Source organism: Mytilus edulis, chromosome 6, assembly GCF_963676685.1.
Source record: "Mytilus edulis chromosome 6, xbMytEdul2.2, whole genome shotgun sequence".
NCBI classification, from domain to species: Eukaryota; Metazoa; Mollusca; class Bivalvia; order Mytilida; family Mytilidae; genus Mytilus; species Mytilus edulis.
In genome coordinates, this window is record NC_092349.1 from 660,832 (window position 1) to 679,661 (window position 18,830).

Consider the following 18,830-nt stretch of genomic DNA (forward strand, 5'->3'; position numbering starts at 1 on the left):
TTAAGATATTTTGGTCCGATATATCATGTGGGTATCTATAATGGAGACCTGGTGCAAAGATTTGTTTTTATGCCACTTTAAACAAGAGGGACTAGCTTATATCTGCTCCTGTCTCTACCCATACAGTCATATGATCAAACGTAACATAAAACCCGACATTATAGACATTCAAACTTTTTCTTATTCCTAAAGTGAACAGTGCGACCTTACTCATCGGTAATTTCTTGAAAAGGCGATGTCTAGTACAAAAAAATGGTACAATGTAAGAACGTTTGCAGTACTAAAACCTTTTTTATCAAATCTATTCACATTGATGAGCAGTGATTTATTTACAATATTTATGGAAACAAGTTGAGGTATTTCGTTTCATCTTGGGTATATACATAGGTTTACATGCGATGGGACATATCAGTTTGTCCTCCACGCCCTTGTTTATAGCTTTACCAATCCAGTTTGTATAATCCCTGTTAGTAAGATTCCACACACAATCATCCATAACCACGATATGATTGTCCTTGGCCATTGGCTTAAAGTTATATAGATCTTTTTCAGGCACGTCACCAATGTGTCCACCGTCAACGAAAATAAAATCACATTTGATGTTCGGGTTTTCCTTTGTATAATTCGGGAGATTGATGGTCGAGTCCCCTCTTATCAGAGTGTGGTTCATGTCAGGATAAAGCCTATGGATTTCCTCAAGACCTATATCACAACCTCCATTGTTATAGCACATGTCAAATGATATTATCTCAATTTTTCCCAGGAACAGTTTTGCCCACATCATTGACGAATGTCCGCCGTTAAATCCCGTTTCACAAAATCTAGAGGCATGTTTCATATTCTGTTGGATATATTCATACACCGCTCTAAGTTGAGGTTTTTTGGTCAACTCTAAGGTAATACTGTCCCTCATAAAAATATGCCCTCCGACTTTAGTTTTGGCTAAACGTTTAGACAAGCGGTCGAAATCATGTTCATTCTCACAAATCCACTGTTCAAAATCGTCCTCGTTTTCACACGTCTGACCTAGTTTTGAATCTCGATGAGTCGGTACCTGCTTGTTGTCGTTCTCTGTGTAAGATATGAGAGGATTTTCTTCGCGAGTCTGTGGACGTGATTCTTCTTCACGATTTACCGAAATGTCTTGTGGTGGGAAACGTCTATTGATTCCAGCTGCCATATGATCTTCTAAATTTTGAAAGCAAAGTACTGCGAAAAGTGAAACTGTAAGTAGAACCATAACAGTGCAAAGGAATCTCTGTGACTCCAATAACTTCCTCATTTTTTAAGAGTACATAAACTGCAGCAGGTCTCAAGTTGTGCTGAATATAATTATATACAAAATTTAGTCCTGGTATCTATGATGAGTTTATTTACTGACAGACATTCGCATAATTCATATCCGTAAGATTTAACGAGCCATACCGGACACTGTAACAATTGATAAATATGTTGTTGTCCCCGCAGACAAAGCCCCAAATAACATTGTTTTTGTCTGTAAAAGTCACTACATTAATTGCTTGATAAACGAATTAGGTATAGACAATTCACTTGGAAACTCAACACATACCCTCACGACACTTACCAAAGAGAAAATCCTGGATAATCATAGGTCTGTTCTTTGTTCCTTTGGTATTTCAACCAACGATGAAGAACTGGATCTTCCATCACTGTATTGGATACCTACACTACATAAGTGTCCTTACAAACAACGGTATATTGCTGGGTCTTCCAAGTGCTCCACGAAACCTCTTCCTAAATTATTAACATCTATTTTATCAGCAATCAAAGACGGGCTTCAAAGTTATTGTGAAACTGCCTATTTTAGAGGTGGCGTGAATCAGATGTGGATACTTAAAAATTCCAAAAATCTTTTAGAGTACATACAATCTAAACTCTCTTTCATCTTGTAACAGTACTAAAACATTTGACTTTTCTACTCTTTACACAAGTATTCCACATTCCAAACTAAAAGACAAATTGAAAGAGTTGGTATGACTTTGCTTCATAAAAAAGAATGGCCAACGTAGATACAAGTATCTTGTCTTAGGGAGGGATAAATCCTACTTTGTAAAGAATCACTCTGATTCAAACAAAAAATTCTCTGAAACCGATATTATCAAGATGCTAGATTTCTTGATTGACAACATATTTGTAACGTTCGGAGGACGTGTTTTTCAACAGACTGTCGGCATCCCAATGGGAACAAACTGTGCCCCCCTACTTGCCGACTTGTTTCTTTATTATTATGAGGCTGACTTCATGCAGGATCTTCTTAGGAAGAAAGATAAGAAGTTAGCAATATCCTGTAACTCTACTTTCCGCTATATAGATGACGTTCTTTCACTAAACAATTCAAAATTTGGTGACTATGTGGAACGCATCTATCCCATCGAATTTTAGATAAAGGATACTACAGATACAGTTAAGTCGGCTTCATATCTTAACTTACATCTAGAAATTGACAATGAGGGTCGGTTGAAAACAAAACTTTACGACAAATGAGATGATTTCAGCTTTCCAATTGTGAACTTTCCATTTCTAAGTAGCAACATTCCAGCAGCACCTGCATACGGGGTATATATCTCCCAATTGATACGATATTCCCGTGCTTGCATTTCCTATCATGATTTTCTTGATAGAGGGTTACTGCTCACAAGGAAGCTATTAAACCAAGAGTTCCAAATGGTGAAGTTGAAATCATCCCTTCGTCAATTTTACGGACGCCATCACGAGTTGGTTGACCGTTATGGAATAACCGTTTCACAAATGATATCGGATATGTTCCTTACGTCGTAAATACAATCCCCTTCCCTTTCATGAATGTGACCTACCGAATTAGACTATTTACCGGATTTGTAATCACATAAGCAACACGACGGGTGCCACATGTGGAGCAGAATCTGCTTACCCTTCCGGAGCACCTAAGATAACCCCTAGTTTTTGGTGGGGTTCGTGTTGTTTATTCTTTAGTTTTCTATGTTGTGTCATGTGTACTATTGTTTTTCTGTTTGTCTTTTTCATTTTGCAGTAAATATGATAATCAAATTATGTGCATAATTAATTAATAGGATGCGTGTCTGAATATGTTTTTTTTATTTCAAATTATTTTTGTTGTAACGTCGTTGTCATGTTCCGTTATACAAATCCTTTCACTCTTGAGTCAAGATGAAAATATATTGCATTTTGTTTCATGTACAGTGGCAAATACTTCAAATACATTCAAGATGAGAACAAAATATCAATAGATTCAAAAGGTATTTTAGGGATCGTTTGGGGAAAAGTACATGAATTTCAACAGCCACCAGTTATAAGGAACAGGGACAGTGCATGTGTATAAGGAATAGAGACATAATTTTTCGCCCTTGCATCAGCAAACAGACCACACATGGACCGACAAAAGAGCAGTTGCAAAAGTTCTTAATGTGCAGTAAGTGTGAAACTCCTTCCCGAGACCCCTGACTCGTCCCTTTTTTTTTTTGTAATGTGTTTATTTGCAAAGAACTACATGTATATTAACAATAGTAAATAAGTTCATAGTACATCAGCAAAATCGAGACAAGTACATAAAGTTGATATCTTGAATCCTTCTATAAACATATAATATTATTAATAATAATTTGAAAAAAAAATTAGAAAATCTTAATCTGAGGTAGCATGGATTGGGGAGATATTCTTATTACGTGAAAGTTTACTTATAAAATCATTCTATTAGTTGGAGCCAGGGGTTCCAGCAGGTGTACGCTCTTTGCAGTGGTTTATTTTTATAAAATATTATTTTTTCAATAAACAAATTTTCTTTAAGATAATTTTTTAAGGCTTTACTATTTACTTGTCCACATTGCATTTTTGTTTTGTATATATAGTATTTAGTTAATAGTATTATGATATTTCTGATGTAGTTTTTTTCTGTTTTTTCTAATATCCCAAATAAGACAATATCTAAATTAAGTGGTAGTTCAATTTAGACTTTTGAATATATCCATTTATTAAGTTCTTCAATTCATTAAATGTCCATCATTATCAATTAAATCATTTATTAGCCAGACGCCCTTTTCAGTCCATTTTTTATACAGAGGGATTTGATTCCCAGTTTTAATTTCTTTATTCTTCCAAAGATTAGATGTGATAAAATCGTATTCGTTCTTAATAGCTATTTTGGTTTGTAGTTCAGTACAAGCATTAAAAACCAAAAAGGATTTCTTACTTGTGTTCTTGGACCTACCAAGAATAATTCATTTAATTCAATTTTTTCAGTACAAGTTAGTAACTTACAATAATTATTAGTTTGTTTGATTATTCTTCTTATCCAAGTTAGTTTTAATCCTTTGATGTAATGTTTTAGATTTAACATGTTTAGTCCACCCAGTTCATATATTTGAGCAATTGTTTCTCTTTTAATTTTGTCTTTTTTACCATCCCAAATAAAATCAAATAATTTTTTTATGAATTGATTTAGTAATCCATCATTAAGATTTGGTAAAGTTAGAAATAGGTGTTTGAGCTTTGAAATTATATGACTTTTAATTATTGTATTTTTTCCAGTTGGGGATAAGTATTTGTTAGACTAGCTTTTCATTGTTCTTTCTATCTCTTTAAATTTGGGTTCAAAATTTAGTGTTTTCATTTCTTGTAAGTCTACTGAATATTTAATACCCAAGAGCGTAAATCTGTTGGAACCCCACTCCAATCCCCACTTTACACACATTGTATCTTGGCTATATTTCTTTTTCCCAATCCAGACTACCTTTGTTTTCTCTAAATTCATCTTGAGACCAGACCATTCAGCATATAGTTCTAAAACACAAAGAGATGCATCTAAGGACTCTTGTGAACCATTTAAAATAAGTGTGGTGTCATCAGCATATTGTAATATCAAAAATTCTGAGTCTTCAATAGTAATACCTTTTATATTTTCGTTTTTTCTAAGTAATATTCCTAAAATTTCTGCACATAACAAGAAAATGTAAGGGGATAAAGGATCCCCTTGTCTGCAACCTCTTTCAATTGTAAAAAATCTGATAGAAAATTATTCTGCGTTATTGCTGATTTGGTATTTGTAAAAAACGTTTTAACCCAATGTTTTATGGAATATCCAAAGTTGAAAAAATCAAGAACTTGTTCTATGAAAATCCAGGATGTTGTATCAAAAGATTTTCAAAGTCAATGAGGAGGAGAATGCCTGGGATATCATTGTCTTCAGTGTAGTGTAGTAAATCGTATATTACTCTGGTGTTTTCACCAATAAATCTACCAGGTATAAATCCTGTCTGGTCATTATTAATTAAGATTGTTAAAACTGACTTTATCCTTTCTGCAATACAACTTGATGCTAATTTATAAATATTATTTAAAAGACTAATTGGCCGCCAATTCTTCATGTGTTGTTTTGGTTTGTCACCTTTTGGTATGCAAGTTATAATACCTTGTTTTTGGGAAATAGACATTTCCCCTTGATTATAGCCATATTTAATTTATCTATGTATGAATTTACCTATATCAATCCAAAAAAAATTTAGGAATTCATTTGTGTATCCATCCGATCCAGGTCTTTTCTCATTTTTCATTTTTTTAATTGCATCAGTCAATTCTATAAATGATATTTCCCCTTCTAACGACTCTTTTATATTTTCAGATAATTTTGGTATATCTGATAGAAAATTATTCTGCGTTATTGCTGATTTGGTATTTGTAAAAAACGTTTTAACCCAATGTTTTATGGAATATCCAAAGTTGAAAAAATCAAGAACTTGTTCTATGAAAATCCAGGATGTTGTATCAAAAGATTTTCAAAGTCAATGAGGAGGAGAATGCCTGGGATATCATTGTCTTCAGTGTAGTGTAGTAAATCGTATATTACTCTGGTGTTTTAACCAATAAATCTACCAGGTATAAATCCTGTCTGGTCATTATTAATTAAGATTGTTAAAACTGACTTTATCCTTTCTGCAATACAACTTGATGCTAATTTATAAATATTATTTAAAAGACTAATTGGCCGCCAATTCTTCATGTGTTGTTTTGGTTTGTCACCTTTTGGTATGCAAGTTATAATACCTTGTTTTTGGGAAATAGACATTTCCCCTTGATTATAGCCATATTTAATTTATCTATGTATGAATTTACCTATATCAATCCAAAAAAAATTTAGGAATTCATTTGTGTATCCATCCGATCCAGGTCTTTTCTCATTTTTCATTCTTTTAATTGCATCAGTCAATTCTATAAATGATATTTCCCCTTCTAACGACTCTTTTATATTTTCAGATAATTTTGGTATATCTTTATGAGGTAAAGCATTGCTCAGATTAATAGATTTTATTGTCTCATTTTTGGAATATAGATTTTTGTAATAATTTATCGCTTCGTTTAGAATTCGTTTTTGGTTTTCAATTATATTTCCTGATTGATCAATCAATTTAGGAATTGTTTTATTTACATAATTTTTTGTCTCTAAATTTATGAAATATTTTGAAGGTTTCTCTACTTCTTCTACCCGTTGTGTTTTTGACTTTATGTATTGACCCCTCATTTTATTTTGTCTGAGAATTCTATGATCTGTTTTTTTTTTCTATCTATTCCAAAATTTCATCTGTTTGGGTTATTTCTTCCAACTTGTTTATATCTTCAGATAGCAAATGTTCTGATTTATTTGTTTCTTTCTTTTTAAATGAAGCATATGATATTGTTAAATTTTTATAAACCCCTCCCAATTCTGAAGTTATTAAGTTTTATTTGTAAAATAATAGGTGAGTGATCTGATCTATAACTATTTTGTGTCTTTAAGTCATGTACATTTGGATAAAAGCTCTGTGAAACTAAAAAAAAATCTAGTCTGGCCTGTTTTATGGGTTTGGTTTCCTCCAAGTATATCTTTTACTTTCTGGATATAGTTCTCTAAAGGGATCAGTTAGGTTGTAAATTTCCTTTATATCTAAAACGTTTTCCTTGGCTTTTGGATTATTTATATTTAAGTAATTAAAAGTATCAAGGTCTTGATTTTGCACTACGTTATAATCTCCTGTCACAATGACGGTATGATTATCAAATTCTTCAATTATTTCACTAACTTTATCATAAAAATCAGGGCTGTCACTGTTTGGACCATATAATGTAATTAAAGTAATATTGCTATCTTCAATTTTAATATTCAATCCTAATAGATTACCATTTTGATCTTTTTTACTTTGTAACATCTTATATTCAAAATTATTATAAAATAAAATGGCCACTCCTCTTTGATTTGAAGAAAAGGAACTAAAGACAAATTCTCCACCCCATTGATTCTTAACAAACTGTTCATCTTTTTCAGAAAAGTGTGTATCTTGAAGACAATACATGCTACAATCTTTTGCTCTTAGATAGTCTAAAACATCTCTTCGCTTTTCAATTGAATTAAGTCCTTTGCAGTTGTATGAGACAATCTGAATAAGATTATTTTTCATTTAGAGTATAAATGACACAAATAGTTTGAAACATAATTTATATATAAAATGACAGAAAAAGTCCCACACAACTGGCAATAAGTAAAGAAAAGTTAACACAATGTGTGTTATGTAGTAATGGTCTGGTCTCTGATTCAAACATGATGTTAATAGTAATACTTCTGCAATGATTTCTATATCTTCATGTATATTTTCCAATAAAATAATAAACAAAATAAAAAAACATTGTAAAGAAAAGAAATAAAAAAAAATTTAGTAAAAAATAAAGGAAAATAATAAATAAGAGCAAGTTAAAAAATACAAGATATATACCTGCAAATGGTATAGTCACCAGCTTACTGAAATTACAATTTATAGTCTTCTGTGGGGGGGGGGGGGGGGGAGGGGGAGGTTTGTGTTATACTTTGATCAAAGGGTAACATTATGAAATGATCATTTATTGAGTTGAAAATATAACTTGATTTATGAAAAAATCAGCTGTACTCATCACATCATTCTTTTGCAGTTTTAATGAGTTAATACTTTTTAAATATACTGAGTACAGCTCTTGTTTCAAACTAAAAAAAATCCAAATGCAATGAATATCTTTTGAGTTATTTCCCTTTGATTGTGAAAAGTAGATTTGTGTTAAATCTTGAAATTATTTTTGTCTTTACTTTTCCTAAATTGTCACCTAAGAATGTTTTAGCTAAAGTTTTATTTTTTTTATTTTCAAGTTTCACTGTCGAGGTTTCATTGCATGTTTATGAACATCTTTGGTGTAAATATTATCCATTAAGAAGTCTATATTATAGTTCCTGAACATTAGTCCTAAAAGTGGAATATGTAAATGCAAACAATATATGTAACAACAAATTAACACCTACTACCTGTGTTTAAGGAGCAATGTAATGAGATATTGCAATGTATACCCAAGCTTCCTATTCAAAATATGAAGTCATAGCTTATTGGAGAATCATGACTATGTAAACTTTATGCTAATTCTGATCTCATCTACATTTATCCATGTGTACAGAAAAAGAAAGGCCTGCTTTAAATTTCAATATAAGTTATGAGAAAATTAGTTATCACTGTTAATTAAGAAGCTACTTAAATTATTAAGTCTAAGTTATATGACTATCAAATGATTATGATAACACTGTTTTGTAGTAACATTAAAAATTGTGATTAATAATAATATATATTATTTCTGTTTTTACACATGTGTGTGTCTAAGGGTTTCCACATATTATGAACATGTATCATATTTTATTATATGTAGCCGTCATTTTGAACCAATTAATTTTCTTTACCAGGATACATGTAAGTAAGTCATGGTAATATAGCGAGAGTTCTTGTACATCATTATAAGTGAATCTATTATCTATGGAACCTATATATATCAGATAAATCAATATGAAATTAATTCGCCATCTCAAAATCTAACGCAATGCGAGTAAAACGTACACCAAATTATTTTGATTGGTTTATGAATAATATTATGTAACTTAATTGGCTTAAAGTTTTGTTAGTACATGTACATCTAAATTTCAAGAATAATCATTTTCAATTGATAATTGGCCTTTAGCTTCTGAAACGGTGAATTGTCAAGTTTGAAAACAACATGCTAAACATGCTAAAGGCATATATTTTGGTTTAAATACAAAGCAAAAGCAGGAAATTTGCAAATCAAAAAAAGCTAATACAATGCAACTATTTTCTCAAGCAAAACATAAATCAAAAAATCAAAAAATCAAAACAAAAACACAACATAAATAGCAAAAGATAAGCACACAACATAAAAAAAAAAGATAAGCACACAACAAAAAATAGAATAAGAAAATGCAAAAACATCAAACAAGCGCACTTTTTACTTACTGTTCTTTTTTTTTTGTTAAACCTGAAATATATATAATAAGTACATAGTTTAAGAAACATGGATATATATATACATGTATATATTCATTTATAGATCTAAATAGCTGGTGGGAAAAACCTGAAACATTTAAATAAATAACAAGCATGCTTGTCAAGAGAAGAAATTATATACATTGTATGCGCTTGTTATTTAAATACATTTCAATGACCGTCAATATATTTTTTAAAGTAAATTAAGTGTATCATGGTGGCAAAATCAAAACAAACAATCCTCATTTATAAGGTAAGCAACAGAGAGCCTCCCTCCTAAGAAACCAATTATCTTTTGAGTTTGTACGTGTTTGTAGGAGAATACGGGTTCCGACAACCTTGATTCTTGTTTGCAGATGTTCCTCATTCCTAATTTTGTAAGCCAGCTTTGCAAGCTCATGCCTAGATTCTTTCATGACTGGGGGTAAATCATCAACAATGCGCATGTGTTTGTTTGACAAGTTATAACCTTTAGATAGGGCGTACTGCTTGTCTCCATGATGGATAAAGCGGACAATTATAGGGGCAGGCCTTCTAATCTGGACTGATGTTTGCCTAGATGGAATACGGTGAGCAATGGCAATAGGGAAGCTTTCGGCCTTTTCTTTATCTATGTTTAGATTTTGAATAAAAAATGTATTAAGAACCGCATGGATATCTTCATTATCACTTTCTGGCACTCCATAAACAAGGGCGTTGTATTTTCTCTCATGCTTTTCTAACAAAACCTGTTGTTCATGCAGAATAGAATTTTTTTTTCTAGACTTGTTCTAAAAATATTCAACTTCTTTTCTGCTACCCTGTTAATTTCAAGTTCAATGTGGCCTATACCTTTTTCTAGCTCAAGATGGTCCGTCCGTAACTTTTGAACCTCAAGTTTTGTGTGTATAACATCAGTTTTAACCTCATCTACCTCAGATTTTATTTCTGTTACTATGCGTGTGAAGTAGTCCTCTATATTGTCTAGCTTGTTGGATAATATTCCTACTTTTCCGTCTATACCAATAATAAGCTGCTTCAGTTCAGAAATAGACTCAATGGTAGCCATAGTCATAAAAAAAAGTAGTTTTCAGTTATATAGGCGATAGGAGTCTCGTACCTTGTTACATGTAAAAGTTCAAAAATCCCCTCTTAATAACATCTCATGCACAAACTTTGAATTAAATCATTTTCTGGACATTACGTGTGCATCAACGGTACAAAGTGTTGTTGTTAATTACATGTAAACTGGGTGAAACTATGCTTTTTTTACTCGTCAATTTTTTCCATGGGCAGCGCCATTACAGGGGAGATAATTCTTCCCTTTTGTGACCGGACATGGCTACGTATTAATACATCCTGCACAGCCACTTATACATTCATTTCAAAATATGGACTAAAATATGATCAATCTCATTATATGTTATGAATTACAACTATTTAATATGGCCATGTTAAGATAATATTATGTTGGTATCTTCTTCTGAAAACGGTAGAACTTAATTTCCCTGAATATCTTCAAGACTATTTCCAAAGAGTCTTCATCATTAACAAAATAAAAAGTATAATAGCTTCTAAGGTATACTTTGAAGGTATAACCACAACATTATGACATTTTTTAAAAAGATATTTCACCTTATAATGGGTCATAGCAGCTACTCGGGTAAATTGTTACAGGTATGCACATGTACCACAACAATCAAGCAGAATAGCATACTTTACCAAAACTAATAAAGTGAAAACAGGAAATTGTTGAAGAGACAACAATCCGACCAAATAGCAGAAAAAAAGATGTATAATGTATACTAGTACTTTTTCTTTGATCTGGACGCCACACTGAACTCCGAAAGCAAACCTTCTTTTAGTTTTCTAGATTCATATCAGTTAACGTTATTATAAGGATATGTCTTTAAATGCAAAATTTTGAATATCTTTTATAATACTTTGCCGCGGATATTGTTTCAAAACTGTTATCAACAATGCAATATATATTTGTAAATTTGTTTGTGAAATATTCAATTTTTAGTATTAGACCCTAAAATACATCGGATGTGTTACCTACAAGTGAAATAAACTCGTTGAATAAAAGGATGTTATTTTTTTTATTTCAATTGATATAATTCAATGCATGAACATTATGTATTTGATTATATCTGTCTGGTGGTGGATGAAAACGCCAACTAACTTCATCATAACTCTGAAATGAAAACTCGTCTATATCCATTTACATTCCAGGTTATTTAGAAATAAACTCATTATCGATACAGGATTGAAGTTTTATATTTGCGCCAGACACGCGTTTCGTCTACAAATATGACATTATTTAGAAAGAACCGTAAACTTGAAGTAAGTGCAGTGAGCTTGTATGCATTAAATGTTATATTTTGATCGCTGATTTCAAGTTCCAAAAACATGTAACAGTTTTTTAAACCAAAGTCCTAACTTACCAATCGAAGGGTTTGGATGATGTATGAAAGCACTTTTAGATGGTAATCATTGAAGTGGTTTACATTTTTTTCAAAATTTCTTGATAGCGAGTGTTACTTATCAAGACCACTTTAGTTCACTTTTCATGTGTTTAAATCGGAAGTGGGTAATCGGAATGTCAAATATGAAAATTTCCGGAATTATTTGTGTCAGGGATTCGTATTGATTTTTTGGTTTTAAATTTTGTTCTTTGTGTTTTTCTATTTTGAATATCATTATTGTAAGGATTACAGTCCTATTTATCAAAAACGTGTTTGAATTAAACATCTTTTTATTCAGTCAAGTTTAAGGGTAAGAAAACATCCGAAAATTTACAAATTTGGTACGACTTATTGTTAAATAAAACTTCATTACTTGTTTCTTATAATGTAATATAAAGAAAAGTATATGTTGTTCAATATCAACATATAATACTTCAAAAAAGTTGTTCTGTAACGGAAATGTAACAGAACCCGAATAGTGCTTGATAATGGACTAACTAATTCAGAATATATATTTGATACTAGGCTGTAAACAACAAATGCCATTATGTCGTAGGCTAAAGTAGTGATTTTATCTTTTAGTACTCTTAAATATGACTTAATTATTACTTTAAAACGATTTTTCATTGCTAGATAGGTTTGTATTTTTAGTCTTACACATTTTACGTTGTGCTGTGCTGAAACTTATTTGATGGAATACTCTATTACAGTAAAACCTGTTTAAACCGAACCTCTTCGGAACTTAAGATTTTGTTCGGTTTTATCAAATTCACAACGCACACAGTTGGTATGGCGGTGTTTAAAGCATGTTTGGTTTATACAGGTTTTCGGTTTATACAGGATTCGGTTTAGCTAGTTTTCACTGTATTACCTTTTAAATTGTATTGAACAAATTCAAATAACTAGAATACCGTTTGTACGAAAATAATTGAAAACGTACCGTAATGTGAAATAGCAGAGTCGTAGATAGTAAGATGATTCTTGAAATACAGTTGCTACTTAAATACTAAGTTAAATACAAGTACTTGGTGAATGATCTGCGTGGTTTATCACATCGATTAGTGACATATGTTGTTTTTCTGTTATAATATTGATTGAATAAGCAAACATTGTTAAACGTGTTACTAGCTGTAACTGTCACTAAAATATTTTCAATTCTTTATGGATATTGTAATTTAATCAGCAAAGAGTAAAATCAAACAAAATTCTGAACTCAGAGGAAATTCAACGGAAAGGCTCTAATCAAATGACAAATACAAAAGCTCAAACATATCAAACAACTGAATAACATCTGGCATATTCGTGACTTGGTAGAGGCATTTTGTATTAAAGGAAATAATTGATTAAGCCTGGTTTTATAGCTAGCTAAACCTTTCGATGGTTTGACAGTCGCATCCAATCAAATCACTTTGACAACGATCTGTGAACAAAACAAACAGCCAGAACAGGCAAAATTGAAAGAAAAAAATAGGGATACAGCAGTAAACATTGTGTTACAATAACAATCACCACAAAAACAAACAAATATGTAACAAAATAGCACAACAAGATATAAAGACAATACACATTAGCCAGACTCGCCTTTCCTCTCAAAACGACACACCCAGGGCGCTCAAATCCAAGGAGATGAAATGCCAAATTGAATAAACCAAAGCTGCATACAATTGATAATTAGGGGGGGGGGGCTGGGAACCAGCTAACATATTTAACCACACCACATTACCTATGTATGTGCCTGGCCCAAGTCAGGAGCCTGCAATTCAGTGGTTGTCGTTTATATATGTTACATAATTGTTTTTCATTCATTTTTTTTACATAATTTAGGCTGTTAGTTTTCTCGTTGGAATTGTTTTACATTGTCATTTCAGGGCCTTTTATAGCTGACTATGCGGTATTGTCTTTGCTCATTGTTGAAAGTCGTACGGTGACCTATAGTTATTAATTTCTGTGTAATTTTGTCTCTTGCGAAGAGTTGTCTCATTGACAATCATACCACATCTTCTTTTTTTATAATCAATTTAAAAACCATCTTCGTCTGGATCAGACCCAATGCGGACAGATTATATATTTCTAATACGTTATTACTTCCTTTTTATCTTCTAATGTTTTCTATATACAAAAGTAACTGTAATGGTTTATACAATTTGTGATACTCTTTTAAATGATAATGTAAAATGTTGTCTTGTAAGTTAGTAAGTAAGTAATGACTTTATTTAAAGAGGATTACCCAATTAGCATTCACAAATTAACCTTGACACCCCAACAAGAACAAACAGTACTAATATTACAAAGCCTACAATTTTGAAAATATTATGTAGCTGCAATATTCATGCTAACTGTGCATTATCTGTAGACCGAGAGAAAATTAAGTATATATATAGACATAAAATACAAAATTATTAAGTTACAAAATGTTAGAAATTATTATAAATTAAGGAATGTATCTCCCTCATGCAAAGCTCTGATTCCTTTCACGGATTTGGCTATACGTTTTAGACCTTTAGGATTATATCTCTTTGCCTTTTATATAAGCTTTGGATTTAAAATATTTAGGCCACGAGCATCACTGAAGAGACATGTATTGTCGAAATGCGCATCTGGTGCAGGAAAATTGGTACCGTTAATGTTATTGTTTTAAGTCATTTAAAGTCAAGAAATTTATACATTTTTGTTTCAATGTGTTTCAGACCCAAGATAAAAGATAAGACCAGGTTAACATATATAAATTCTGTCGATGATATATGTTAATACCAAAGATGTCTGATGCTGTCTTCCGTACTTTCTTGATCAATATTATACATTTTCCCCCGTGCCTTTTGAAATTTTGTTTTGCTTTTACGTCTGAAATAAATTTGAATTAATTTAATAAATACTTATAATGAATTTTGATATTGCTATTTAAAAAAAAGTTTAAGACGTTATGTACATTAAACGCACGTAACGCCGTATATTGTAGTCCCAACGTTTCAGAAGGGAATATGATACTCAGAGGTCAATATGAAGATTTTTTCAATGACATTTTGAATAGTCCCAATGGCAACCAATCAAAGGTTGATTAAACTATAAATATGTATAAATAGTGAAATAAAATAACTTAGTCGAACATTGATATGACAGTTGGTTTACAGAAGTTGTAATTATTCGTTTAATACATTTAATCATAAAAAAAAGTCTGATATATGTGTATAGTATCGTTTACAAAAACTGTAATATTTCATTTATTCATTTGTATATTATGTTATTATGATATTAATAAGGCATTATAATATATATTCAGTTATGATAGCAAAATAAAATTACTTTGTTTATACTAGCTAATTATACAATACATATCGACAGTCTTTGTTTTTCTTCGTTAATATAATTGATTATGCCAGTTATGTGCGTTTTGATGATGTACGTGTACCATCTTTCTTACTTCGTCATCAATATATTAATTATGATTAAGTCAGCGGAATTTTACATGTAACTTTTAAAATACACTTGAAATAAAGAATAATATGATCTGCGTGGTTTATCGCATCGATAAGTGACATATGTTGTTTTTCTGTCTTAACATTGACTGCATTAGCAAACATTGTTAAACGTGTTACTAGCTTCAACTGTCACTAAAATATTTTCAATTCTTTATGGATATTGTAATTTAATTAGCAAATAGTAAAATCAAACAAAATTCTGAACTCAGAGGAAATTCAACGGAAAGGCTCTAATTAAATGACAAATACAAAAGCTCAAACACATCAAACAACTGGATAACATCTGGCATATTTGTGACTTGGTAGAGGCATTTTGTATTAAAGGAAATAATCGCAGGCAGGTTAATGCAGTTTAAAAAAATTTAGCAATGATTTTCGGTGTTTGCATCGCAATCTAAATCTGACGTCATTTTCCTAACTATTCGACACGTGATTGGCTAGAACGTTCCGTCGACGTCAAATTTGAGCTTGTCACCAACAGCTGATCGGGCACCTTGTTATGATAGAAGTCAGTGTCTTCAGTTCGACAACAACACGTTAATATAGATGTGGGTTGCTTATACTTTGAGGTACGTTAGTTTTAAATTATGTTAGCCTTCTTCCGAGGATCTTGGATATTCATTTCATTCACGATTACATTTTCTTTAAATATCTAGTACCGTAGGTATATTTGTACCCGTATTTTAAAATCGATCGCATGTTAAATCATTTCTTATTCCAATTTATAACATATTGTAGAAGTAAAACAAAGAATTATTCAAAATATATGCATGCATGACTCTGTGCATCATACTTATGCCTCAGTCTGTATTTAATAAAATTGTGTAAGCATTCACATGAGATGTTATATGTGAGAAATATTATTTATCATCATGGCCTTAATTTATTAACAACTTAAAGTTTTCATTTATGGTTTTAAATCTGATGCTAAGTCATTATAGTATTATTTTAAATCATCCCTTTTAGTGTACATTTGAATTTGTTGTCTTTACTATATTTTTTTTCTTGTCTTTTTTTTTATATATAGACATAAGATTAAAGTAAAAATGTACTTTTAATATTGATTCACTATAATAATGTGTATCTGAAGTATATGTGTGTTTGTGTAAATCTTTTCAAATTATGATACACTTGTTATAAAACAATATTTACATCAACAGATCAATCTTAATTGTGTAATTATTGTAACTTCTTTTGCAGATTGATTTACAACTGGCACATATAAGTTGACAGTTAATGCATAAAGAGTGTAGTTTCTATGATATGAGGTCTACACAATTAAATGTAAGTATTAATTGTATTATAATGAATGATTCCTGCTAGGGTCCTTCAGTTCTATATTTTATATACCATTTTGTATAATCTTTATCTGTTTTGCTCATTATTCTCTATTCTTTGTATTTTAACACACCATCATTCTCTTTTGTTATCAGTCTTTTCTTAATTTTTAATGTCTCAGCCTTTAAATTTTGCACATTGCTCATAGGGATTATAACATGATTGGTGTATCTATTCTGTAAACACCATCCAGACCCTCAGTTTATGTGAATATATATAAGTTATCTGGTGTATTTAGTCACACTAACCCAATCTTGATTAAGTCATATTGATTATTAATAACAAATTTGCAAAGCAATGTGATGGGAAAATATCAGTTAAAGTAAGTTGTACTTACAAACTTTATTGTACTTTTACAGACAATTCATCAATTAAACTTTGTGTCAAGTTTTCTTTTAATTCAATAATAATTAAGGAATACACAAATGTGACAATTTTGACTGAAGTTTTCTATTTGTATCATAATATGAATACCAATTACTTTTAAATGCCATTAATGGTTTACATATTTTTTTCAGTACATGCATGAAGATGACTTGGAGGCAATGGTATCATACATGTTAGTTTTAACTATAATAGCATAACTGAAATTTGAAAAAAAGTTATCAGAGGAAAAGAGTGACCACTTCTTTCTTATGAAGATCAACACTCACAAGGAAATTATCAGACAATTTGTAACCAGATATATGCATGGAAAGAAAGTGAAAATCAATGTTTTTTAGATAAAAGCTTGATGATATAACACAAATATAACAGTGCTGAATATGAAAACCCCATGCCATGTCACATGTAACTTTTGGAATGCAGAGCTTTTCAGTGTTACAAAAAAAGGAAGGATTTCATTAATGTTAAAACTGACTCTGGAACATTCAAGACAAAGAAATAAAGAAATAAAAACATAAGAGGAAATGACTGTGCACTTTGTTTTTGAAGGATCAACACACAAAAGGAAATTTTCATATCATTATGCATCATGTGCAGTAGTTGAGATAATTTTGGATATATACATTAAACTGTGAACTAAGTGATAATTATAATTCAAACATCATATGTGGTACCTGCATGTACTTACTGGTATATATATTGTAATTCACAACAATTTACATTGATATATAGGAATATTCTTTGCATGATACATGTGAAATAAAAAAAGACAAGTATAGGAATAAAGAATTATCTTGTACAGCATTATCATATGAAAACCAGCAGGATGATACATGTATCATAATGTCTGTACATTTATTATGGATCATGGAAACCTAGAAGGAAGTATTGTATGAATTGTTATAAGAATTATTAGTTTAAATTCAGTGTGACATATGCAATGCCTTTTGTTTTAATTTTGAGAAAACTATTTAAAATGAATGAAAAAGTTTCTTTGACATTGAAACCTTTGAAATAGTCATATTTGTATATAATAGGCAGATAATACTCATACTGAACTCAAGGCTTTCACATGCATACAACTTTATTGAATAAACAAATAGATTTATCTCAAGGAAATTTCTTTTTTTAATGTTTTTTTCTATAATAATTTGTTTTGTACTGGAAAAAGTGCAATCAATGAATGACGCATGTTCAAAAAATGAACATAGCTCTAGAAATTATTGCTTATAGCTGATATAGTTTTAAAAAAGACCCATTCACACATGTGATGTGAAAGTAACTGATCCTTATAATTCAGTGAATTAATTAAAAATGTTTTTAAATAAAAAAAAAACATTGAAAAAACTTTAATAGGGCTGAGTAGATAAATATTTCTCATAAAACATGAGTTTGATAGAAGGGGCTTCATATTATACACTAGTGCTTGTTTTAAAAAAGTGTTTTCCCTATCAGGAGAATCATTTTGTTTTAGAAATACTGTTATATAAGCCGTTCGTCATCACGGTATTTCACCATGCTAAACCTTGGTAATCTAAAAGTCGTAAAGACCCTATGATATTCAAATTGAAGGAAGTAAGCAAGATAATATTATTTGCAATCGGCAGATATGACACACATATGTTTAGAAATGAACATTTGGTTACGAAAACCCTCACAAAGTATAACGTCAGAGTATCCCCCCTTTTTTCTCTTCGTATGCATGGTGATTCTTTAAAGATTCATGAACAACTCAAGTATGAAATGTGAAAAAAAACCCATTATTTTACATCTTTAATGTGTTTATCTCTAGTCAGAAACTATCAAACTGTCGATTATTTCTTTCCCGGCATTTTTACACCGAAAAGGGGAAT

The 18,830-nt window shown here is 30.8% G+C and overlaps 1 protein-coding gene and 1 long non-coding RNA gene across 2 annotated transcripts; one reads left to right on the forward strand and one right to left on the reverse strand.

The window, feature by feature from the left end:
• Positions 1 to 314: 314 nt before the first annotated feature.
• LOC139526887 (uncharacterized) lies at positions 315 to 12,807 on the reverse strand. Its single transcript, XM_071322033.1, has 3 exons — positions 12,720 to 12,807; positions 9,303 to 9,324; positions 315 to 1,322 (listed from the first exon to the last, which is right to left on the reverse strand). The coding sequence occupies exon 3, from the start codon at positions 1,280 to 1,282 to the stop codon at positions 326 to 328; it is 957 nt and encodes a 318-aa protein (XP_071178134.1). The 5' UTR covers positions 1,283 to 1,322; positions 9,303 to 9,324; positions 12,720 to 12,807; the 3' UTR covers positions 315 to 325.
• Positions 12,808 to 15,420: 2,613 nt separating this feature from the next.
• LOC139525924 (uncharacterized) lies at positions 15,421 to 17,273 on the forward strand. Its single transcript, XR_011665046.1, has 3 exons — positions 15,421 to 15,824; positions 16,456 to 16,539; positions 17,112 to 17,273. It is a non-coding gene; the product is annotated as an uncharacterized lncRNA (long non-coding RNA).
• Positions 17,274 to 18,830: the final 1,557 nt, after the last annotated feature.